The sequence below is a fragment of the Larus michahellis genome, chromosome W (assembly GCF_964199755.1).
Source record: "Larus michahellis chromosome W, bLarMic1.1, whole genome shotgun sequence".
Classification (NCBI taxonomy): domain Eukaryota; kingdom Metazoa; phylum Chordata; class Aves; order Charadriiformes; family Laridae; genus Larus; species Larus michahellis.
The window spans coordinates 22,253,847-22,279,655 of NC_133929.1; the positions used below are offsets into that span (position 1 = coordinate 22,253,847).

Here is a 25,809-nt window from a genome sequence, read left to right on the forward strand (position 1 = left end):
AACTTTCAAACAAGATGGTACAAGACAGAGTTGTTAGGGGGGTATTTTATGCCTAATGCATTAATAGGCATTTGCTCAGAAGTTCTCTTAGTTAAAGAAACCCTTTAAACTGTGTATTCCACTGAGAAGATCACAGTTCAGATCACATTTCAACAGAAACATTTACTAATAGAACTGTGAAAAAATAAGAGTAGCTCCTCAGTTTGGTGCTTTTGAAGAAAACAACATACTTTAAGAAATTATGCAATTTCTTAAAGTGCATAAAACATGCAAAACCCCAAAATACTAGAGCCAAAGACATAACTACAGGACCATAGCAGTGCTCTTACCTGTGTGCTTCCGGAGGTGCTCTTTAAAATGTCCAAAGTGGTCAAATTGCTTATCACAGTACTGGCATATATGTATTTTTTTGCCAGGTCTTTGCTTCTTGCTGGCACCACCTTCATCAAGGTGGTAACAGGTGAGGTGCTGTTTCAAAGCACTCTCTCGTAGGTACCTTTTATTACATATGTCACACTTGTAACTCTCAGTAGAGTGTGTTTTCATGTGTTCCTTAAAATGGTAAAACAATTTAAATGAACGGTTACATTTCTCACAGTGGAATAAATTCTTCACATGTGACAGCTGAAATTCCACAATTTCAATACCTTCTACCTGTTTGCACGAGGGATCAGTTGCACTATCACCTTCTTCTTGGATCTGGCATTTTTTCTCTCCCTGACGATACTTACTGGTGATATCTGCCAAAAGAGCCAAAGCAGATTCATCTGATGTACCCATTGTCTGTATGTACTTTATGGATTGCTCTGCAGAAGCTACTTCAAGTGTTTCCATGCTGTCATCTTCCACTTCAATTGTCCCCTCAGCAATCTCAACCTCAATTTCAACAGGCTCCGATGCTGCAGATGGCAGTGTTTCTGTGATAACGTTAGAGGTTTCAGCTATCTTCCTCTTTTTCGGTTTATTTTTACCTTGTGTTTGATTTGATTCTAAGGGTGATGAATTTTCTTTGTTCCTGCAAAGCATTTGCATAAACATAGTTAAGATCCATAAGCACTTACATAACAATTCCTGCCTGATACTGAGCTTCTGCATTAAACACTCCCTAGCTGTTTCTCAAAGAAGCTGAATGATGAACAACCACATAACTGCTCTGGTAAAACCCCACCTGGCGTACTGCATCCAGCTCTGCAGCCCTCATCACAGGAAAGACATGGACCTGTTGGAATGGGTCCAGAGGAGGGCCACAAAAATGATCAGAGGGATGGAACACCTCTCCTATGAAGAAAGGCTGAGAGAGTTGGGGTCATTCAGCCTGGAGAAGGCTCCAGGGAGACCTCATTGCGGCCTTACAGTACTTAAAGGCAGCCTACAGGAAAGATGGGGACAAACTTTTTAGCAGGGCCTGTAACGATAGGACAAGGGGTAATGGTTTTAAGCTAAAAGAGGGTAGATTCAGACTAGATATAAGGAAGAAGTTTTTTACAATGAGAGTGGTGAAACACTGGAATAGGTTGCCCAGAGAGGAGGTAGATGCCCCTTCCCTGGAAACAGTCAAGGTCAGATTGGACAGGACCCTGAGCAACCTGATCTAGTGGAAGATATCCCTGCTCATTGCAGGGGAGTTGGACTAGATGACCTTTAAAGGTCCCTTCCAATCCAAAATATTTTGTGATTCTATGAACCTGCATGCATTTCAGAAGCTAATTTGTCCTTAATCTATACTTCTTAGAGCTGTAGAATAGCACAGTTAAAGCTGTGTAGCCTTTGACATAAGGTTACTAAAGTCTTTTTAATAGTTCCGTTTGAGCAATAAACACCACCTACCAAGAAGAAAGGCCAGTTAGCCTAATGACATTGGTTTATCTAAGAAACTTGTGAAATTCTGTACTTGGAAGGAAAACTTCCCCAAAGGAAGGAGTTCTTTGGACTGCCTACTCAGAAATAAGATTCAAGTCCTTCCTACGCTATTCACCTCTTAAGCTCTGGAGTGCATGCAATTGCCTGCAGCGCTTACAGCTTGTTAAAAAACACTACAGCTGTGACTTCACACAATGATTATTATAACATCTTGTACTTCAAGAAAGCACACAAATAACAGCTGAGGTACCAAAAAGAAAAAAGAAAAAAAAAAGGCAAGCCACTGGGATGTGGAAAGTATTCTAGTTTAATTTTCTGGGGGATAGCATCCCATCTCAAACACAGACAGAGCTGAGTGGGCCAATGCTTTCAAGTCACACCCTCATGATTATCCACAGGACTTACGTGCTGGAGATTTTACAACTGATTATCAGTTTCAAAAATGAGTGGCTCTCTTCCCCTCAAATCAGACTGATGAGTAATTTGTGTTTTTACCTTCCTTTTCAGCCTGATGAACCCTTTTATGTAACCTACTCCCTATCACTTTCAGGTTTTCTAGTAATAGGAGAGAGAAGGTTTTTCTCCAGTATCTGTATGTCATATGGCAGAGATGTGTGGCTAATGACCTAATGCAGGATACAGCTTATTAAATTGCACCTTACTATATTCAGATACAGGAAGACAGAGCAGCTAAACTTATAGTTTCATCTAGCCTGGATTTCTGATGTCTAGAAGGTGACAGTTACTTTGAACATTACTGCAAAGATCTCCAGGATCATGTACCTGCTCAAAGAGGAGACTACCATCCTTGAGCACATTGTGTGGCTCAGGTGTGAAACTTTGAATGGGGATACGCACATACAACACACTGTACTTCAAGGATTAACAGCTGGTTGTTTTCTTTCTAGTCTAGATTATGCAACATGCAACTCTGATGCATTACACAAATGGTTAGTTCTATAATAATCTCTACTTTAGCTGAACTTTCTGAAGCTTACCCCTTTCAGTCAAAACTCAGACAGAGGCACTGTATTGCAATTCTTCCCCCTCCTACTGTGGAGGGGAAAACCGAGACTGACGGTGGTACTCAAGTTTTTTTTTCTAAACAAAAAATTCTCCACCAAAAATCAAAAATGAACAATAGAAATAACTCAGACTGGCTTGCACATGTGTTTGTTAAGCAAAACATTGGTTTCCTTATAACATAAAAATTATAGCGTTTACTAGTGATGCATAATCAACAAACTGCATAACATTATACAACAGTGGGAAATAATTGCAGGCTGGACAGTTTAGCTTGATGGACTGATCTGAACCTTGGTTGAACAGCTCTACCGGTGTACAGAGACTCAAAAGCAATACCGATTAGAACATGCTTTTTCAGTTTCAAGTGTCTTTTAAATTTCTCAAAAGCAAAGGTCTGCTTTTTTCCTGAATGAAAAAAAAAAATATTTTGGTGATACCATGCCTAATCTTAATAATGTCAAAAAAAGAGTGTTGGTGGGGTTGGAGGGTAGGACTAAAAATGCACAATCCCATCTTTCCTATTAAAAAAACCCCACATACTTATTCAGCTCTGCCACCAATCCACAGAATAAGCACAGAATAAGTTGATTCAAAAAAGTCAACACTGATGTTGAAAATCAAGTTTCCAGTGTACCATGTCATGGAGGGTTTTTTTGTGGTTTGCTTGGGGTTTTTTTTTTTTGTTTGTTAAGTTAGCTGGCTACTAGAGGAACTCGGGGTCAATGCCACTCTCCTTAACTAGTGTGTCTATGGGGAGATAAAGAGGAAGCAACAGTCTTTCCTTAGCCTGAACACAAAGACCTTTCAGCAGGTCTAGAAGAGAAAGCAATAAGCGTAATGCTGGGAGGCATTTATTGCCCCTCCCTCTGCTTCATGATAGAAGAACAGTGTAGCACACAGAAGTAATGAGAACATGACAGCACTTTGTGAAAGGGAAGAAAGGGGAAGAAAAACAGCATGACAGGTATGGCACCTGCTTTTCTGAGGTTGGAGTTTGGTAATGGAGTACAGTTCCTCGTACCAGATAAAAGGTGCTACAGTAACATTTGATTAAGTATTGATCCCATATAAAACCGATTATAACAATGACATTTGTTCAAGAAGTTTGAGAGATTAATTTTGCACCAAGAAGTTTTAAAATCACTGCCTATTCTCTTGAAAGCAGAAAGCTGCATGAAATCAAAACACCAGCACAAACTTGTTAATGTGGTCTAACTACCTGAGAGACATCGTCACTGTACACCCAGCTCTCAATCAGGCGTGGGCAGTCAGATAGCACAGAGACCTGGTATTAGCTACCACAAAGTCACAGCCCTACGATGTCTGCAGCATTTACCAGCCATGTCACTTGTCATCGAGTTCCAGACCAAAGAATGTGACGTTCATTTTTTAGCCTTTATAATTCTGACCCGTGTCTTATAGTAGAAGAGTATACAGTCCCACAAAAGTTTAGGAGGTTCCAGGATAAAGAACAGCACTGCAAAATACTGTCAGTGAGCTCTCGTAAAAGGATTCTTAAGACTTTACATTTCAGTGTTGGGAAGAAAAAGAGGCTTATTTGTTTACCTGATTTCAAGTGCTTTGATTGCTTCTAACATCTGTAGATACTCAGCTGCTTTCCAAACATCATTTGCTTCTTCCTCACCTTGGACCATTAGTTTTGCTGTATAGGTGAACTCAATTAGGTGACGAAATGCCATGTTACTTACACCTGTATACGAGCAAGAAAAACAGCCTCTTTTAGCAATTCCTCAGTCTCATCTATCTGATGAATCTTGCACACTTGCCTGCTCACTATTTTTGCTCACAGTACTTTGACAGCCAGTTTCGTGAAGATGCCGCCCTTGAAAGGCTCACGTTGGAATAAAAAGTCTACTATAGAAACACGTGAATCTGGAACAACTACAGAGTCATGCCACAACAAAGAGAAAAGGAAGGATAAGATGGACAAAAAGCTGTTTGTATAAAATAATAAAAAGTATAAACTTAAACATAAAAATATGATCTCTCTCTCTCAAGAGACCTCTGAGCAGCAAGTTACCAGAAGCTGAAGTATTGCTCCAGGAAATTGCTCCTTGCCCATCAGGCAAGTATTGCACCCCAGCCAAGGCATCTTCTATTTAATTTTTCTTCAGGGGAAGTTTTTTCCAGTGGCAATAGCTACCTGTACTGGTTTTGGCTGGGAAAGAATCAAATTGCTTCATAGTAGCTTATATGGGGCTACGTTTTGGATTTGTGCCAAAAATAGTGTTGATAACACACTGATATTCTAGTTACTGCTGAGCAGTGCTTCCAGAGTCAAGGCCTTTTCTACTCACACTTGCTTTATCAGTGAGTAGGTTGGAGGTGCACAAAAAGTTGGGAGGGGACAGTTGGGACAGCTGACCCCAACTGACCAAATGGATATTCTATACCATATGATGCCATGCTCAACAATAAAACCAGGGGGGACGTGGACAGAGGGGCCACTGCTCAGGGACTGGCTGGGCATCGGTCAGTTGGTGGCAAGCAATTGTTTTCATTTGCATCACTTGTCTGTCTTGGGTTTTATTTTCCTCTCTCTGTTATTTTTTCCTCTTTTCCTTACCACTTTTTAAAAATTATTATTTATTTTTAATTATTAAATGGTTTTTATATCAACCCATGAGTTTCTTTCTCCCCCATCCCACTGGGGGTAACAAGCAAGCCTGACTGTATGATGCTTAGTTGCCAGCCAGGGTTAAACCACAACACTACTTCAGAACAACTCAAGAACTGAGATCTAGGTAGGTGTCGTGGTTTGGCCTCAGACGGCAACAAAGAACCACCACGTGCCGCTCGCTCGGGCCTTCCCAATATGGGAAAGGATCGGAAGAAAAAGGCAAAACTCTTGGGTTGAGACAAAGGCAGTTTAACAGAACAGCAAAGGGAACAAGCAAACAACAATAACACAGATAGAGGAATATACAAACACGATTATGGAACTGCTGCTCACCGACCAGACCCAGGATGCCTCAGCCCCCTCCAAGCAGCGACTTCCTGCCCCCTCCCCCAGCAGCTCAGAGTGGGCATGACTCACATGGGATGGAATACCTGTGTCCCTGCCAGAGCCTGTGGAAAATTAACCCTATCCCCGCCGGAACCAGGACAGAAGGTAATCGATATGACCAAGCGTGCATTAAGACCATACCAAGGATACTACATTCATTTTGAGCTTGGACACACAACTCTGAAAGTTTTCATTCGCATGAATCAGACTACCTTCAATCTCCACCAAGGGCTCCTGAGTGAAATCTTGGAAGAATTTGTAGAAGAACTGGCTACAGGCAGCAAGAACAGCCTTATGAGCTTTGAAATGGTGACCTACAAAGAGAGACAAAAATTTTGGTTTAGGATAACACCTTCTTACTCATAGTGCAGATTAAGTGCCGATGCAAAGGAGAGAACAGCTGCAGAACCACCCAGTCTACAAATCTATTCCATCAGCATATAGTCACTTAGTACGTCTCCTTGTAACATGGGATACCACTGCAGCTAGCTTGTCCCATCTCATGCAGAACCTTGGACATCACTGACCTTGTTGAAGCTCTGCATCTCAATTAGCTGGAGGACTCACTCACTCCAGAGTGTTTCTCTTTTCAGATATTTAAGTTATGGGAAATTCCTGTGCAAACTTTTTCCTGTATGTCTTGGGCTCAGCTCTCAGGTTTTACCCAGGCTCTCCTTGGGTTTTGGTGCTCTTACATACGGATGTATTTTATCATGACTTCTGCCAGCATAAAGACCCCTGCAGAACAGAAGTAGTTCTGCTCTGTTCTTCCTGTTTTCATAGAATCATAGGGTTGGAAGGGACCTCTGGAGATCATCTAGTCCTACTGCCCTGCCAGAGCAGGGTCACCTAGAGCAGGTTACACAGGAGGGTTTTGAATGTCTCCAGAGTTGGAGACTCCACCACCTCTCTGGGCAGCCTGTTCCAGTGCTCTGCCACCCTCAAAGGAAAGAAGTTCCTCCTCGTGTTTAGGTGGAACTTCCTATGCTCAATTTGTGCCCATTACCTCTTGTCCTGTCCCCGGGCACCACCGAAAAGACCCTGGCCCCATCCTCCTGACACCTACCCTTTAAGTATTTATAAGTGTTGATAAGGTCCCCCCTCAGCCGTCTTTTTTCCAGACTGAAGAGACCCAAATCCCTCAGCCTTTCTTCATAAGAGAGGTGTTCCAGTCCCCTAATCATCTTTGTAGCTCTCTGCTGCACCCTCTCCAGCACAGTTCCCTGTCCCTCTTGAACCGGGGAGCCCAGAACTGGACACAGTACTCCAGGTGCGGCCTCACCAAGGCAGAGTAGAGGGGGAGGATGACCTCCCTCGACCTGCTGGCCACACTCTTCTTGATGCACCCCAGGATGCCACTGGCCTTCTTGGCCACAAGGGCACATTGCTGGCTCATGGTCATCCTGTTGTCCACCAGGACTCCCAGGGCTCTTTCCACAGAGCTGCTCTCCAGCAGGTCAGCCCCCAACCTGTACTGGTGCATGGGGTTATTCCTCCCCAGGTGCAACACCCTATACTTGCCCCTGTTGAATCTCATAAGGTTCCTCTTTGCACAACTCTCCAACCTGTCCAGGTCTCTCTGTATGGTGGCACAGCCTTCCGGTGTGTCAGCCACCCCTCCCAGCTTTGTGTCATCGGCAAACTTGCTGAGGGTGCACTCTATCCCCTCGTCCAGGTCATTGATGAATATATTGAAGAGGACTGGACCCAGTACTGACCCCTGGGGAACACCACTCGTCAAAAAAGCAGGAACAAACATTCAGGATAAGTTTTGTGCAAGCGTTGTCAGTGAAGCTACAGTGATTCCAGAAGAGTAATTTTTTCTTCATTTGGTTACTTTTTTCTAATCCAGGCTCTGTAGGACCCTTTTCCTTCAAGTGAGTTCTTGCTATCCTTTTAAGGATCAGATGGTACTCCTTTAGCTAGGTCTGTCCTAGTGGACACTGCCTATCTTCCTTGAAATGCTCATCCATTTTAAGACATGTTTGGGATGAGAAACAATCTTAGGTGATCTATCAGACACCACCTTTCCTAATGTGATAATAAGCACTTATATCTCCATCTTCCTTTTAAACTAATACCTATGTCTTTAGAACACATAGAAAAAGAAAAGGGACTATTTTAACTATATATTAAAATAGTAGGCAGATACCAGAGAAGCAAGAAAGCAACCTTATTTAAAGCTGTTTGGGTTTTTTTTGGTTGTTTGTTTGTTTTGTTTTTTAAACAATCAACCAATATTTGTATAAATCCTCTGCATGCAAACAGTCAGCTCAAGTTAGGGAAAGATATTTTTACAGTGTTTTGGAAATCCTTAGACAACACATTAAATATAGTACAGCAGTTTCAAAGTGGGTTTCTATCTGAAAATATTTAGCCCCTTCTTTGGAAAAGCAGAAGCAAAATTATTAATCACTGCTGGAGACTCTGTTCAGCCCAAGATTTTAAATGAAACTCTGCAAGCAACTCGCACACCAATACAGAACCAAGAATTTGTTAGCAACCCAGTTTGACAGCTGACGTGTGACAAACCCAACAGCTTCCCAGCACAGCTTTCAGAATTCTCTTTATACCAACTGGTTCTCAGGCCTGTGCATACCATCGACAATCAGAGTGATATCCGTAAACTGATCCTGCTCACGTTGTTCATTCAGTCTATCCAAAATAATTTTATACTGTTCAGGGAATTCCTGGATACATTCCATCATTTCTTTGGCTTCCATGGCAAAAGGACTACTCTGCAAAAGATGTGGCAGGACAGTAAGAATACTGCACCAATCAGTAAATACTATGAACAGTCAGGTTTGTATACTAACATGAACTTACTAGCACTTCTCAGGCACTACAAAAACAAAAGAAAAACCAAACTGTCTTGGTAACAGACTTACCTGATTTTAGCTATGTTGTGGTTTAGCCCCAGCCGGCAACAAAGAACCACACAGTCTTTCGCTCACTCTCCCCCACAGCGGCGGTATGGGAGGAGAATCGGAAGAAAAAGACAAAACTCACGGGTTGAGATAAAGGCAGTTTAACAGAACAGCAAAGGAAAGAGGAAAACAAGAACAATAATACTGACAGAAGAACATACATAACACAATTAACGTACGGCTGCTCACTGACCAGAACCTGAAATGCCCAGCCCACTCCTGAGACGTGATTCCTGCCCCCCTCCTGGCCAGTTCCCACAGCTATATACTGAGCATGGCATCACATGGTATCGAACACCCCTTTGGCTAGTTTGGGACAGCCGTCTTAGCTGTATCCCGAGCCAGCTCCTTGTGAAAACTGACCCTATCCCCGCTGGAACCAGAACATTATCCACCCCTTGTTCTATACCATCTACATCATGCCCAGATCTTACACTTTACAATTGATCATAGAATCATAGAATGGTTTAGGTGGGAACGGACCTTAAAGATCATCTAGTTCCAACCCCCCTGCCATGGGCAGGGACACCTCCCACTAGACCAGGCTGCTCAAAGCCTCATCAAGCCTGGTCTTAAACACTTCCGGGGATGGGGCATCCACAACCTCCCTGGGCAACCTGTTCCAGTGTTTCACCATCCTCACAGTAAAGAATTTCTTCCTAATATCCAATCTAAATCTACCCTATTCCAGTTTGAAACTGTTACCCCTCGTCCTATTGCTACGCTCCCTCATAAAGAGTCCCTCCCCATCTCTCCTGAAAGCCCCCTTTAGGTCCCCTTCAGGTACTGAAAGGCTGCTGTAAGGCCTCCCCAGAGCCTTCTCCAGGCTGAACAGACCCAACTCTCTCAGCCTGTCTTCACAGGAGAGGTGCTCCAGCCCTCTGATCATCTTTGTGGCCCTCCTCTGGACCCTCTCCAACAGGTCCATGTCCTTCTTGTGCTGAGGACTCCAGAGCTGGATGCAATACTCCAGGTGGGGTCTCACCAGAGTGGAGTAGAGGGGCAGGATTACCTCCATTGACCTGTTGGCCAAGCTTCTTTTGATGCAGGTCAGGATGCAGTTGGCTTTCTGGGCTACAAGTGCACATTGCAGGCTCATGTTGAGCTTCTCATCCACCAACACCCCCAAGTCCTTCTCCTCAGGGCTGCTCTCAAGCCATTCTCCGCCCAGCCTGTATTTGTGCCTGGGATTGCCCTGACCCAGGTGCAGGACCTTGCACTTGGCCTGGTTGAACTTCATGAGGTTTCCACAGGCCCACCTCTCGAGCCTGTCCAGGTCCCTCTGGATGGCATCCCTTTCCTCCAGCGTGTCAACCGTGCCACACAGCTTGGTGTCATCTGCAAAATTGCTGAGGGTGCACTCAATCCCACTGTCCATGTCACCAACAAAGATGTTAACCAGCACTGGTCCCAGTACTGACCCCTGAGGAACGCCACTCGTCACTGGTTTCCACGTGGACATTGAGCCATTGACCGCAACCCTTTGAGTGCAACCATCCAGCCAATTTCTTATCCACCGAGTGGTCCATCCGGCAAATCCATGTCTCTCCAATTTAGAGACAAGGATGTTGTGCAGGACAGTGTCAAACACTTTGCAGAAGTCCAGGTAGATGACATCAGTTGCTCTTCCCTTATTCACCAATGCTGTAATGTCATCGTAGAAGGCCACCAAATTTGTCAGGCATGACTTGCCCTTTAGTAAAGCCATATTGGCTGTCACTAATCACCTCCTTATTTTCCATGTGCCTTAGCGTAGTTTTTAGGAGGATCTGCTCCATGATCTCGACAAGCACAGAGATGACGCTGACTGGCCCGTAGTTCCCAAGGTCTTCCTTTTTTTCCTTTTTTAAAAATGGGGATTATGTTTCCCCTTCTTCCAGTCAGTGGGACCTTCAGACTGCCACAGCTTCTCAAATATGATGGATAGTGGCTTAGCAACTTCATCTACCAGTTCACTCAGGACCTGCAGATGTACCTCATCAGGTCCCGTGGATTTGTGCACCTTCAGGTTCCTTAGATGGTCTTGAACGTGGTCTTTTACAGTGGGCAGTACCTCATTCTCCTAGTCCTGCCTTTGCCTTCTGTGACTTGGGTGGTGTGGCTAGAGCGCTTGCTGGTGAAGACCGAGGCAAAAACGTTGTTGAGTACCTCAACCTTCTTCATATCCTGGGTGACCAGGCCTCCTGTTTCCTTCCGGAGAGGTCCTACATTTTCCCTAGCCTTCCTTTTGTCACCGACATACTTATAGAAGCCTTTCTTGTTACTTTTGATGTCCCTGGCCAGATTTAATTCTGTCAGGGCTTTAGCTTTCCTAACCTGATCCCTGGCTGCTCAGACAATTTCTCTGTGTTCCTCCCAGGTTACCTCTCCTTGCTTCCACCCTCTGTAGGCTTCCTTTCTGAGTTTGAGCGTGTCCAGGAGCTCCTTGTTCATCCATGCAGGCTTCCTGCTGTTTTTGCCCAGCTTCCTCTTTCTTCGGTTACATTGCTCCTGAGCTTGGAGGAGGTGGTCCTTGAATATTAGCCAGCTTTCTTGGGCCCCTCATCCCTCAAGGGCTTTATCCCACGGTACTCTACCAAGCAGATCCCTGAGGAGGCTGAAGTCTGCTCTCCTGAAGTCCAGGATAGCAAGCTTGCTGTGTGCTGTCCTTGCCACCCTAAGGATCTTGAACCCCACCATTTCATGGTCGCTGCCGATGCTGCGCTTGAGCTTTGCATTCCCCACCAGCTCCTCCTTGTTGGTGAGAACGAGGTCCAGCATGGCACCTCTCCTCGTTGGCTTCTCTGTCACTTGGAGAAGGAAGTTATCATTGATGCATTCCAGGAACCTCCTGGATTACAGAATCACTGAATGTGTAGGGGTTGGAAGGGACCTCTGGAGATCATCTAGTCCAACCCCCCTGCCAGAGCAGGGTCACCTAGAGCAGGTTACACAGGAACACGTCCAGGCGGGTTTTGGATGTCTCCAGAGTCGGAGACTCCACCACCTCTCTGGGCAGCCTGTTCCAGTGCTCTGCCACCCTCAAAGTAAAGAAGTTCCTCCTCGTGTTTAGGTGGAACTTCCTATGCTCAATTTGTGCCCATTACCTCTTGTCCTGTCGCTGGGCACCACCAAAAAGAGCCTGGCCCCATTCTCCTGACAACTACCCTTTAAGTATTTATGAGGTTCGCATGGGCCCACCTCTCAAGCCTGTTCAGGTCCTTCCCTCCCCTTCCCTCCGGCATGTCAACTGCGCCACACAGCTTGGTGTCGTCGGCAAACTTGCTGAGGGTGCACTCAATCCCACCATCCGTGTCTCCGACAAAGATGTTAACCAGCACTGGTCCCAGTACTGACCCCTGAGGAACGCCACTCGTCACTGGTTTCCACGTGGACATTGAGCCATTGACCGCAACCCTTTGAGTGCAGCCATCTAGACGGTTCCTTATCCACCAAGTGGTCCATCCGTCAAATCCATGCCCCTCCAATTTAGAGACCAGGATGTCATGCGGGACAGTGTCAAACACTTTGCAGAATTCCAGGTAGATGGCGTCGGTTGCTCTCCCCTTATCTACCAATGCTGTGGCAACATCATAGAAGGCCACCAAATTTGTCAGGCATGACTTGCCCTTTAGTGAAGCCATGTTGGCTGTCACCAATCACCTCCTTATTTTCCATGTGCCTTAGCAGAGATTCCAGGAGGATCTGCTCCATGATCTTGCCAGGCACAGAGGTGAGAGTGACCGATCTGTAGTTCCCTGGGTCTTCCTTTTTTCCCTTTTTGAAAATGGGGGTTATGTTTCCCCTTTTCCAGTCAGCGGGAACTTCACCAGACTGACATGACTTCTCAAATATAATGGAAAGCGCCTTGACGACTTCATCCACCAGCTCCCTCAGGACCCATGGATGGATTTGATCCGGACCCATGGACTTATGCACCTTCAGGTTCCTCAGATGGTCCCGAACCCGATCTTCTCCTACAGTGGGCGGTTCTTCATTCTCATAGCCCCTGCCTTTGCATTCTGCAACTAGGGTAGTGTGGTTAGAGCCCTTGCTGGTAAAGACTGAGGCAAAAATGTCATTCAGTACCTCAGCCTTCTCCGTATGCTGGGTGACCAGGCCTCCTGTTTCCTTCCGGAGAGGGCCCACATCTTCCCTAGTCTTGCCTTTACCCCTGACATACATATAGAAGTCTTTCTTCTTGTCCTTGATGTCCCTGGCCAGATTTAATTCTATCTGGGCTTTAGCTTGCCTAATTTAGTTCCTGGTCGCTCAGACAGGTCGCTGTATTCCACCCAGGCTACCTGTCCTTGCTTCCACCCTCTGTAGGCCTCCTTTTTGCTTTTGAGCTTGTCCAGGAGCTCCTTATTCATCCATGCAGGCCTCCTGGCATTTTTGCCTGACTTCTTCTTTCTTGGGATGCACCACTCCTGAGCTTGGAGGAGGTGATCCTTGAATACTAACCAGCTCTCTTGGGTCCCTCTTCCCTCCAGTACTTTTTCCCATGTTACCCTGCCAAGCAGGTCCCTCAGGAGGCCAACATCTGCTCTCCTGAAGTCCAGGGTAGTGAGCTTGCTGTGCGCCCTCCTCGCTGCCCGAAGGATCTTGAATTCTACCATTTCATGGTCACTGCAGCCGAGGCTACCCTTGAGCTTGACATTCCCCACCAGCCCCTCCTTGTTGGCAAGGACAAGGTCCAGCATGGCTCCTCTCCTCGTTGGCTCCTCTGCCATTTGAAGAAGAAAGTTGTCATCGACATATTCCAAGAACTTCCTGGATTTTTGTGCCCTGCTGTGTTGTCCTTCCAATAGATATCGGGGTGGCTGAAGTCCCCCATGAGGACCAGGGTCTGTGAACGCGATGCTGCTCTTATCTGTCTATAAAGGGCCTCATCCGCTCTGTCATCCTGGTCAGGTGGCCTGTAGCAGACCCCTACTGTCATGTCACCTGCCCCTGTGTTCCCTTTAATCTTGACCCATAAGCTCTTTGTTGGGTCTTCATCCATCCCCAGGTGGAGCTCCATGCACTCCAGCTGTTCATTGACATAGAGGGCAACACCCCCTCCTCGTCTTCCCAGCCTGTCCTTCCTGAAGAGTCTGTATCCCTCCATTCCAATGCTCCAATCATAAGAGCCATCATCCCACCATGTCTCTGTGATGCCAATAAGATCATAGCCCTGGAGGTGTGTGCACATCTCTAACTCCTCTTGCTTGTTTCCCATGCTATGTGCATTTGTGTAAAGGCACTTCAGCTGGGTGCCTGATGAAGCTGACTCACTGGCTGGAGCAGCTGCATTTCCTTCATGCTGCTCTTCAGGTGGTCTTCCTTTGAGGTGTTTTACCTGTGACTCCCTGGTTCCTATTGCCTCAGGAGCCCTGGCTTGTCCCCATAAGACTTCAAGTGTGCTGCAGCATACTTAGCACATCTCGGAGCAACAGGTTGAGGGCCTTCGCTAGTGACCCACCCCTCAGACCTTGGAGCATCAACCCTTGTCTTGTCATGAGCAACCCTGATAATATCCCCCTCCCCCAACAAGTCCAGTTTAAAGGTCAGTCTATAAGCCCTGCTAGCTCATGAACTAACACCCTCTTCCCCCTTGCAGAAAGATGCACCCCGTCCAACGACAACAAGCCTGGTGCATTCCACTACCATATCATTCCCTTAGTCTATAGGCTGCCCCTCTAAAGTGTCCGTTGAGTTCTTTTAATCCATGATTTTGGGCTCCATCTGTTAGAACAGTCTCTCAGGACAGGTGAGATGGTGTGTGGTGCCAGACTGTTGCATGCAGCATTTGGAGCTCGTGGCTGGTGTATCTGCTGTGGCTCATGCCCACGGTCTACGGGTTGAAGATACTGATCTCGAGGAAGTTGCTGGGTGCCAGCTGCTGGCTGATGCCAGTTCTAGTTCCATAACCACTACACTTTACTCGGTTTCAAAGTCCATCTGTCATTAGTTTGGGTGATTCTTACTATAGTACCATTGATATGGCATATAGGAATTGCAGTAGTGATGACATGCAATGGCTGGGTTATTTAGCAATTAACATCATACAGTTTGATTCATTGGCTATTCTCACCCAAAATCAGGTCCCCATGAGGTACACATCAGACTTACCCATCCTTCCACATCACCCACCAAGTGCACCCAGGTCCTTGGGCAAAAGCAACCCCACGGATGGGTTTGCCTTCATCCAAGGCAGAACTAACCCAGACTGTCTTCCCTAACACATTCTTCATGTGCACTACGGGGACTTTATCCCCTTCTACAGTACGTGGAAGTTTTGATTGGGCAGGGCCAGCCTGATTGGTAGATCCCCTGGTATTAACTAGCCAGGTAGCTTTTGCTAAATGTGCATCCTAATGTTTTAAAGTCCCACCACTCATTGCTCTCAGTGTAGTTTTTAACAGTCCATTGTATCGTTCTATCTTCCCAGAGGCTGGTGCGTGATAGGGGATGTGATACACCCACTCAATGCCATGCTCTTTGGCCCAGGTGTCTATGAGGCTGTTTCAGAAATGAGTCCCGTTGTCTGACTCAGTCCTCTCTGGGGTGCCATGTCGCCACAGGACTTGTTTTTCAAGGCCCAGGATAGTGTTCCGGGCAGTGGCATGGGGCACAGGGTATGTTTCCAGCCATCCAGTGGTTGCTTCCACCATTGTGAGCACATGGCACTTGCCTTGACGGGTTTGTGGCAGTGTGATATAATCAATCTGCCAGGCCTCCCCATATTGATAATTCAGCCATCGCCCTCCATACCAAAGAGGCTTCAAATGCTTGGCTTGCTTGATTGCAGCGCATGTCTCACATTCATGGATGACCTGTGCAATAGTGTCCATGGTCAAGTCCACCCCTCAGTCACGAGCCCATCTATATGTCGCATCTCTCCCTTGATGGCCTGAGGTGTCATGGGCCCACCGAGCTATGAAGAGTTCACCCTTACGTTGCCAGTCCAGATCCACCTGAGCCACTCCAATCCTAGCAGCCCGATCCACCTGCTGGTTGTTCTGATGTTCCTCTGTGGCCCTATTCTTCGGTACATGGGCATCTACGTGACATACTTTCACAACCAGATTCTCTATCCAGGCAGCAATATCTTGCCACAGGTCAGCAGCCCAGATGGGTTTGCCTCTGCGCTGCCAGTTGCCCTGCTTCCACTGCTGTAACCACCCCCACAGAGCATTTGCCACCATCCATGAGTCAGTGTAGAGATAAAGTACTGGCCATTTTTCTCGTTCAGCAAAATCTATAGCCAGCTGGATGGCTTTCACCTCTGCAAACTGGCTCAATTCACCTTGTCCTTCAGTGGCTTCTACAACTTGCATTGTAGGACTCCACGCAGCAGCCTTCCACTGTCAATGTTTTCCTACAATATGACAGGACCCATCAGTGAACAAGGCATATTTCTTCTCATTTTCTGGAGTTTATTATGTGGTGGGGCCTCTTCCACACACATCACCTCCTCATCTGATGATATTCCGAAATCTTTGTCTTCTGGCCAGTCCATGATCACTTCCAAGATTCCTAGGGTTTCGTGGTTTGGGCCGGACTGGCCAACGAGATGAATGACAGACGCTCTCTCCCACCTCTCAAAAACCCCAAGGAGAGGAGAGAAAAAGATAAAGAGATTTATGAATTTACAAGGTGTAGGAATGTATCTGAGAGAAAATGGCCATGTGAGCCAGCCTCCCTACTGTGAGAGATTAGATTAAGAGCAAAACAGGTGGTAGAAGATGGAATTAGTACATGGGAAAAACGGGAACTGAGAAGGTAGAAAACATGTTGTGCTAATGACTAAGCAATTTACTATGCGAATTCTTGTAACCAATCTGATGTGTGAATGAACTGCATGGACAGTGCGTGAACAGAGACTGTAAGCCAATCATATAGCTGCCGCTAGCGCGTGCTCTTATTGCCTGTCTATATATACTCTGTGAAAACTGGAATAAAGGGAGAACGATCATACTCATATTGAGACTCCATCGTTACTCCGGGTCCGTCTCCCACTCCAACATCTGGTAGCAGAGGATGGTTCAGCACGACTGAGTTCTCCGAGACTGCGGTAAGCAGCTAGAGGAGGGGAGTGGGAAACTTCGGCTGGGAGACGTGCTGCTTGGGCGCATCAGCGGGAGCAGACAACGGTGTGAGGTCGCTCCTCACCTCCCAGGCGCAGCTATGGAAACAGAAGCTGCGGCCATGCTACTCGCTGGGATCCTCTCTAAGAGAGGGATTGAAACACCAGCGAAACTGTTGCTCAAACTGATTAAGCCGGGGCAGGAGATGGGGCAACAAGTAACAAAAGAAGAAGGGGCTATATTAAGACTTCTCCTGCATATCCCCTCTAAGAGAAGGGTGAAATACGATGAGCGTATGCTCCAAAGGTTGTTAACCTGGTGCAGAGAGAGCGGATTCGCACCAGAGCCCCAGACAGCTTTTAAACCAGAAATATGGGAGGCTGTTGGGAAAAAACTGTGGGAAGTGATAAGTAAAGGAGACAAAGAGGCATCACCGTTGGAGACGACATGGCGGTTGGTGTTATCGACCTTACAAGATATGAAGGCGGAGCGAGCCACGGCAGCCGGGGCTTTTGCAGCATTACAACCCACGGGAGGGGGATCGAGCAGGCCAGGTCCGAAGGTCTGGGACGATCCCCTGCTGATCCCCTCTGCTCCACCTGAGGCCGAGGGAGGAGGCAGAATGTCAGCAGAGAAGGACAGAGCCGGAGCTGTTTGCTCCTGCCATTGCCCGCCTCGCCCCCTCCCCTCCCCAGTCGTCTCCCTGAGATAGAAGTGCTGGTTTTGTATGACTGCTGTGTAAGTGTGTGCAGGCGCCAGCTTATACCTGCTGATCAGCATGTGTGCTACTGTTTGCTTTTTGTTGTGTGCAGTGTCATTAGGTGACTCCACTTGAGCAGGTGTTCTGCCCGGTGTGGTACTGTTCTCGTATGCAACTAGGGCTGACACTCCGTCAAGTGAAGAAGTTTGTATATACACAATGTTTAGACGTAAGGCGAGCGCGCCCCAGGTAGATACACCAGGATGGGCTGTAGAACCGATGGAAGTCCTGAAATATTGGGGGAGTTTTCACGAGCCGACACGTTTATGCTCTCGGGAACGGCTCGCCCGTGCAGGGCGTATGGCTGGTTGTTTGTTGTTTGCCTATAAGATCATGGTTGATTGGGAAAAGGAGTTGAGCCAAAGTCTATAGGATGCTCTGTAGGAAAATGAGAACCTGAGCTCTTGTTGCAAAGGCAGACTTTTATGTCAGTTGGAAGTGATGGAAGGGGAAAAAAAAAAGAAAGAAAAAAAAGGAAAAAAAAAAAAGAGGAAAAAAAGAGAAAAAAAAAAAAGAAACCAAACAGGAACAATTAGATGGGAAATGTGCCACGTTAGCACAAAAGTATGCCATAAGCATTACGAGAAAGCGTCAGAAAAAGAGAAATAGGACACCTGATTCAAAGCAGTACTATAGAGATATGGTTTTGGGTTTTTCCTATATGTGTCTATGTTATTGCATGCCTTAGTAGATTGCTCTGTGTTATACCCTGCGAGACTAAAATGAACCCCAGCAGAAGCGGTCTCTTGAGCAAGGGGGTGGAATATGGGAAAGCAACGGAAGATCGGCGAGGAGGATTGTAAATACACTCAAGGGACTCGCACCTGGGTGCTGGAAAACACATATATCACACCAATTGTTATTCAGTCTCGGGTGCTTGCAAGAAAAACATTTGGATGACATAAGCCTGTAATGGACTCACAGACACCTTATCCAGCTGCTTGAGAATCTTGGCCTGTTGTGGAAGAAGATCAAAGCACAGTACCAGCAAGAACAGGGAGTCCGCATGCGCTCTTGCTAACGAGGACTCTTTTGCTGCCAAGGATTCGTGATAACAAGGACTCTCTTGCTGACAAGGATAAGTTTAACAATGCTACTAGTACAGCTATTTCTGAGTTATTGCTAGATGTAGATAGTATTCGATATGCGATGTTGCAAAACAGAACTGCTACTGATTTTTTGCTTTCAGCTCACAGACATGGTTGTCAAGATTTTAAAGGACTGTATTGTATGAATCTAAGTGAGCACTCCAAATCCATCCATGCCCAGTTGCAAGAACTGCACCGACCGAACCAGCAACTTGTGGAGACCACTGGGTGAAATCTCTTTGCTGGATGGACTTGGGGGTGGGGTTGGTTGAAGCAAATTATACTCATCGCCTGTGTGGAAGGAATTTGTCTGTTATGTTTAGTATGCTGTTTGCTGTGTTTAATAAGCATTATACGATTAGTTGTAAATGCCGCTTTGCATCGTACCCTTGTACGAGTTGTAGAATATGTTGCTCTAAAAACTATGTGTGTATCCATGAGAACCTGACCTTCACAGAAGAAGATTACAACAATGTAGTCACGTATCACACAGCTGCTGTTAGCAAAGCTGGATCATGAGTTTGGTGAGACTCGCTGCATACGCTGGCCACGCGTGCAGCGACTCTAGCCTGTACTTCTCCACTCAATCCAGTGCAGGATATAGGGGGGCTGTCTCGGGTCAGAGAGGGGGAGAGAGACATGAGCACACTTTGAAGGTACAGGGGATGCCCTGAAGCACTGTGTCTGCCCCCGCGCCCCCCCATAAGTTCTATGTTCATTAACCCCAACAGCTCCGAAGGCATTACAGCATGTTGCAAGATAAGATATAGTCTACTACTGCTGCAAGACGCACTGAACACCTTCCTACAAGAATTTCAACTTTACGCCCTGATAGGACAGTGGGATGATGCACTCGCAAAGAGCCTGACTGCATTAGAGTGGGTGTTTTTGCCACATACCTTTTAAAAACCAGTAACTATGATGATTGAAATGTTACCGCGATTGTTTTTCCAGGGTCGCTTGTGCTGTCAGCAGGTTTCTGGAATGGATCCAAGCCACGTATAATGTCCCCATCAAAAAGGATGACCTTGACCCTTGGTTATCACAATTTGACATGTCGTTGCAACAAAATATTCGTCCTTTACATGATCAGCTAAAAGCTCAAATACTAAAGATTCAAGACTTAATGAACCACAATGTATTTGAAATATTACAAAAGGATTTCTCGTGGGTAAATCCAAAGAAATTGGCTTTCTGGGCTAAATTTAGGAATCTGGGTATTTATTGCCTTAGCAGGGTTCTTTTTGATTCTGTTTTTAATTGTGTTTAGTATATAACCTGCTAAGAGCGTCACAACGAGTAGAAGCACAAGTCATGGCGACCTTGTTAATAAATGGTCTGGTGTTAAACAAAAAAGGGGGAGACGTGGCAGATCTACGAGCAGAGGCCTGCGTACGGCCAAAGACACAGTGAGCAGAGCATACAGGAAACACAGAGCCAAGAGAACAGTTCATACCTTCACTCCATCCTGTGACGACCCTATAACATTTTCGAATCTCGGACAAAGAATAGGGCTAAGTATTCTTCCCTCGCTAGGAACAGCAACGGCATTAAATATGTTGAATAAGATAGGGTGTTGGGCAAGTAAACAGATAAACCTTACAACTGAAATCCTATCTAGCTTGCTTACTGATGCTGATAGCATTCAGCATGCTATGTTGCAAAATTGAGCGGCTATTGATTTTTTGCTGTTGGCTCAGGGTCATGGATGTGAAGATTTTGAAGGTATGTGTTGTATGAACCTTTCCAACCACTCATCATCCATTCATAAGCAGTTACGGGAGCTGAAGGATAACATGTCCAAATTAAAAGCAGTTAAAAAGGGTTTCGATGATTGGTTAAACTCATGGGGTATAACGGGATGGTTATCAGACTTCCTAAAGCAAGGGCTCATGCTATTGTTGGTTATATTATTATTGATTATGGTAGCCTCGTGTGTTCTCTGCAAAGTGACTGACATGATAGAAAATGCCATGCATAAGGTCTGGCTGGCTCAAGAAGAAAAAGGGGGTATTGTAGGAATGTATCTGAGAGAAAATGGCCATGTGAGCCAGCCTCCCTACTATGAGAGTTTAGATTAAGAGCAAAACAGGTGGTAGAAGATGGAATTAGTACATGGGAAAAACGGGAACTGAGAAGGTAGAAAACATGTTGTGCTAATGACTAAGCAATTTACTATGCGAATTCTTGTAACCAATCTGATGTGTGAATGAACTGCATGGACAGTGCGTGAACAGAGACTGTAAGCCAATCATATAGCTGCCGCTAGCGCGTGCTCTTATTGCCTGTCTATATATACTCTGTGAAAACTGGAATAAAGGGAGAACGATCATACTCATATTGAGACTCCATCGTTACTCCGGGTCCGTCTCCCACTCCAACAACAAGGAACTAAACTACTTTAATGAAAATATTAATAGTAAAAAAAAATCAATAAAAAGAAAATAAGGAAATATACACAAAACCTTATCGAGCTCCCAGGATGATGATCACATCAAAGGCAGGCATTGAGGAAGACTGGACTGGAGACTCAGACTGGACTCAGCGATGGACGGGAACTGGATTCCAGACTTGGAGTCAGGAACGCATGGATCAGGATCAAAGGCAGATGAACAGATAGGGTCCTCCTTGGATGCTAGCCATTAAAGAAAGAGGTTGACCCATTTGCTCCCTCAGCTTTTGTACTGAGCATGGGGCAGATGGGATGGAATACCCCTGTTGGTCAGTTTGGGGTCACCTGTCCTGTCTGCTCCTCCCCACTGATATGACCCCTCTATGCTTTTCCGCTTCCAACCCTCCAACGGGGCAAATAACAAAATTAGCTGACCTTGGTTGTTATAGCAATAAGTATAAGCAAGAGCCTCTCTGCACACCATTCCTTGGTATTCACTATAAACATAGGTCTTATCACTCTGAGAGCAAACAGTTTCTGCACAATATGCTGTTAATTTCAGAGAGTTAGAAGAGGCTTAGCTCCAAGGTAAAATTACTGAACAGAAAGTTGGTTCCATTTTACCTCAAATCAGGACACTGGGGTTTTCCCATTCGAGCCTCCAGCGTGATCAGTGCAATCCACTTAATCCACTGTCCTGGTTTGAGCGACACAAGACTAATTCCTCTTCTAATGCTTGGGAAAACTGTACTTTTAGAAGACTCCAGTGTCTGAATTTGTGAAAATATTTACTTTATAGTCAGCTAGGCTATGTGGGATTCAAGGCCTCAGTATTTCTGAGCCTTGCCAAGTGCAGGGATGAGGAAGAGCAATACCCAGGCACTTGACCCAAGCTGGACAACAGGATTATTTCATACCATGGACGTCACATTCTATATAAATTAGAAAGTTCGCTGCGTAGTTGTCTCTCTCCCTTGATGGTGACGGTCCAGAGAACTCCTTGCCCCGGTGCTTGACCCCCAAGGCCTTCCCTTCCTCCCAAAGCCATAGCACTCGCAGTGTCCGACATTTCCTGTCCACTGCTGGGAGTGCACAGCTTCCTACTGATATAATTGGCTGAGTATAATCCTTGCATATTTGATATTAATATCGGGATCAATACTGGTTCTTTAGTATTATTGTTAATTATTTAGTCTTATCCTATTAAATCTATTTATATTTTAACCCTCATGTTTCCTTATTTTCACCAATTCTCCTTCCTAGGTGGGAGGGGTCATTGGGTGACAGAATGATTGTCTAAACGACAGTAAATGGTTATGGGTTTCTCAAACCATAACACCCACGTAGCATCAGTTCCATGATGCGTAGCAGGGACCATCACTTTGAACATCCAGCCCAGCACCGGCAGTCGAGGTGCTAAGAAGGAACTGTGCTTCCATACCAACCACTTCCAAAGCAGCTCGAACACCTTCATATGCTGCCAATATCTCTTTTTCTGTTGGAGTGTAGCGGGCTTCGGATCCTCTGTATCCCTGACTCCAAAACCCTAGGGGTCAACCTCATGTCTCCCCTGGTGCTTTCTGCCAGAGGCTCCAGGTAGGACCATTGTCCCCAGCTGTGGTGTAGAGCACACTTTTAACACCTTGCCCTGCCCAGACTGGCCCCAGGGCGACTGCATGGACTATTTCCTGTTTGATTTGTTCAAAGGCTTGTCATTGCTCAGGACCCCATTTAAAAACATTATTCTTCTAGGTCACTTAACACAGAGGGCTTACAATCAAACTGTAGACTGGGACATGCATCCTCCAAAAACCCACAATGCCTAAGAAAGCTTGTGTTTCCTTTTTACTAGTTGGTGGAGACATAGCTGCTATTTTGTTGATCGCATCCATTGGAATCTGACGGCGTCCATCTTGCCATTTTATTCCTAAAAACTGGATCTCCTGCGCAGGTCCCTTGACCTTACTTCGCTTTATAGCAAAACCAGCTTTCAGAAGGATTTGGACTATTTTACTCCCTTTCTCAAAAACTTCTTCTGCTGTGTTTCCCCATACAATGATGTCATCAATGCATTGCAGATGTTCTGGAGCTTCACCCTGTTCCAGTGCAGTCTGGATCAGTCCATGGCAAATGGTGGGGCTGTGTTTCCACCCCTGGGGCAGTCGATTCCAGGTGTACTGGATGCCCCTCCAAGTGAAAGCAAACTGTGGCCTGCACTCTGCTGCCAAAGGGATTGAGAAGAATGCATTTGCGATATTAATCACGGCATACCACTTGGCTGCCTTGGACTCCAGTTCGTACTGGAGTTCTATCATGTCTGGCACGGCAGCGCTCAGCAGTGGTGTGACTTCATTCAGGCCACGATAGTCTACAGTTAGCCTCCACTCTCCATTAGATTTTTGCACTGGCCGTATGGGACTGTTAAAGGGCGAGTAAGTCTTGCTGATCACTCCTTGGGTCTCCAGTCAATGAGTCAGCATACAGATGGGAATCAGAGTGTCTCAGTGCAACATTACCACCAATGCACTGTTGTGGTAGCAATCGGCACCTGCTGTTCTTCAGCTCTCAGGAGACCCACAACAGCAGAGTCCTCTGAGAGACCAGGCAAGGGAGACAACTGTTTAACTTCCTCCGTCTCCAAGGCAGCTATGCCAAAGGCCCTTTTGGGTCCTTAAAATACCCTCTCCTGAGGTAACCTATACCAAGGATGCATGGAGCCCCTGGGCCAGTCACAATGGGATGCTTTTGCCACTCATTCCCAGTTAGGCTCACTTCCGCCTCCAGTACAGTCAACTCTTGGGATCCCCCTGTCACCCCAGAAATACAAATGGGTTCTGCCCCTCTATAGCTTGATGGTATTAGGGTGCACTGTGCACCCGTGTCCACTAGAGCCTTATACTCCTGTGGGTCTGATGTGCCAGGCCATCGAATCCACACCGTCCAATAAACCCGGTTGTCCCTTTCCTCCACCTGGCCGGAGGCAGGGCCCCTCTAATCCTGGTCATAGTATCCATTACTCACTTCTTGCAGAAATGACTTGGAAGTTCCTTCAAGAGGATCAGAAGCAAGATCAGGCCTTCTGCTTTGTCTGGGGAACGGCCCACTGGAAACTGGGGCGGCACTTTTCCTGGAGGGATCCCCTTTTGTGGTTGTCCTTCCTTGCAACTCACGTACTTGTGCCTCTAGGGTTGAGGTAGGTTGTCCATCCCACTTCCTCATGTCCTCCCCATGGTCACGCAGGTAGAACCACAGGGTGCCTCGCGGTGTGTACCCTCTGTATGCTCTCTCGTGAGCAGAGAGACACCTACTCCTAATAGCTGAGATGCTGGCCCATACGGGTGGGGAGCAGTACATATTCTCTTCAAGTTGCTGGACCTTCCAGGACAGTTTCTCCACAGCTGAGACAAGGGCGGAAGAGAGACTTTCTTCATATCGCCGGAGCTGGCCAGCCACCTCATCCACCGTTGGTCCCTCTTCACCTTTCCATTCCATTACTGACAGTGAGTTGGCATATGACGATGGTGCGCTCCGTACAAACTTCCACCACATGGGCCTTGTGCATTGGACTTCATCAGGGTCTATGGGTAACTGTGCATCGATCGGCTCACAATAAATCATCTCCTGCACAGCTAATTCCCTCAGATACCGGATAACGCTTTCCATGGTGGTCCACTTGCTTGGGTGACATACAACATCTTCACTGAAGGGGTACCTCTCCCTCATGCCTGACGGGAGTCGCCTCCAGAGGCTGAGGGCTTGGGTCTTTTTCCCAATCGCCTTGTCAATGCCCCCTTCCCTAGACAGGGATCCCAGCTGTCTGGCTTCCCTGCCCTCTAATTCCAAACTACCGGCCCCATTATCCAGCATCGGAGCAGCCAGGTGACAATGTGCTCGCCTGAAAGTCGGCTGAAATCTTTTCACATATCCTGCAGCTCACTCAAGGATAGGGATCGAGTGATTATCTCTGGTTCTGCTTCTTCCTGTTTTCGTGATGACCCTGGTTCATTGTCATCCCTTACTAAGCGAATTGATTTCTCGGTGTATTTCTTCTTCTATATAGGGGTGACTGAGACTGGCATGGGTTGGTTTCCTGGTTCAGCTGCAGTGCCTATCACGGGGGTTGGAGTAGCTGCAGTGGCTGCCACAGGGGCTGCAGTAGTTGCAGTGCCTGTAGGTCTAGTTTCCATCTCTTCCCCCTGAGGGTGCTGCATAACACCGAGCAGTGCCTGGTAGATATTGGCCAGGGCCCAGCACAGTGCAGTGAGTTGCGCCTCTCTAGAATAGCCACAGCATTTTTCGTTTCAAATATTCTATCGCTTTATCAGGGTCCTGAAGTTGTTTGGGGGTGAAGTCCCAGACCATGGGAGGTGAGAAGCTCTCTAGATATCTGCCCATATGCCATGCTACCCATGACTTGGAGCAGATCTTTGGGTGGTAGTCTTAAATAGTTGTTTAACCCTAAACAAGATCTGGAACACATTCAGGAGACATAACAATAGGAACATTCTGGTTTGAACATTCCAAGGGTATTCAAAATTCTCAAAACCTGTTGTACCTGGCCTGAAGGAGAAAAGGGAAGCAAAAGAGATGGGGAAAGTGTCCCCCCCTGTTTCCCCCATAGACTGGGTGCTATTATTAATACATTCCAAGAGATGGTGCCCAAGGTACAGGCAGGAC

At 46.4% G+C, this 25,809-nt stretch overlaps 1 protein-coding gene across 6 annotated transcripts in view; it reads right to left on the reverse strand.

Annotated features, from left to right (window-relative positions):
* The window catches only part of LOC141735565 (zinc finger protein 131-like), a 45,264-nt gene that overhangs the window by 13,755 nt on the left and 5,700 nt on the right, over positions 1–25,809 (reverse strand). Inside the window, exons 1-6 of one of the 6 annotated variants that reach the window (XM_074568561.1) lie at positions 9,854–15,285; positions 8,803–8,918; positions 8,514–8,652; positions 6,127–6,228; positions 4,453–4,597; positions 330–1,015 (exon numbers count right to left, since the gene is read on the reverse strand). In XM_074568561.1, coding sequence (XP_074424662.1) covers positions 330–1,015; positions 4,453–4,597; positions 6,127–6,228; positions 8,514–8,637 — 1,057 coding nt within the window. In that variant the 5' untranslated portion in view covers positions 8,638–8,652; positions 8,803–8,918; positions 9,854–15,285. Of the gene's footprint in view, positions 1–329; positions 1,016–4,452; positions 4,598–6,126; positions 6,229–8,513; positions 8,653–8,802; positions 9,534–9,853; positions 15,286–25,809 lie in introns of those variants that run through there. The other 5 variants (XM_074568560.1, XM_074568563.1, XM_074568562.1 and 2 more) reach the window with 5 other exon arrangements.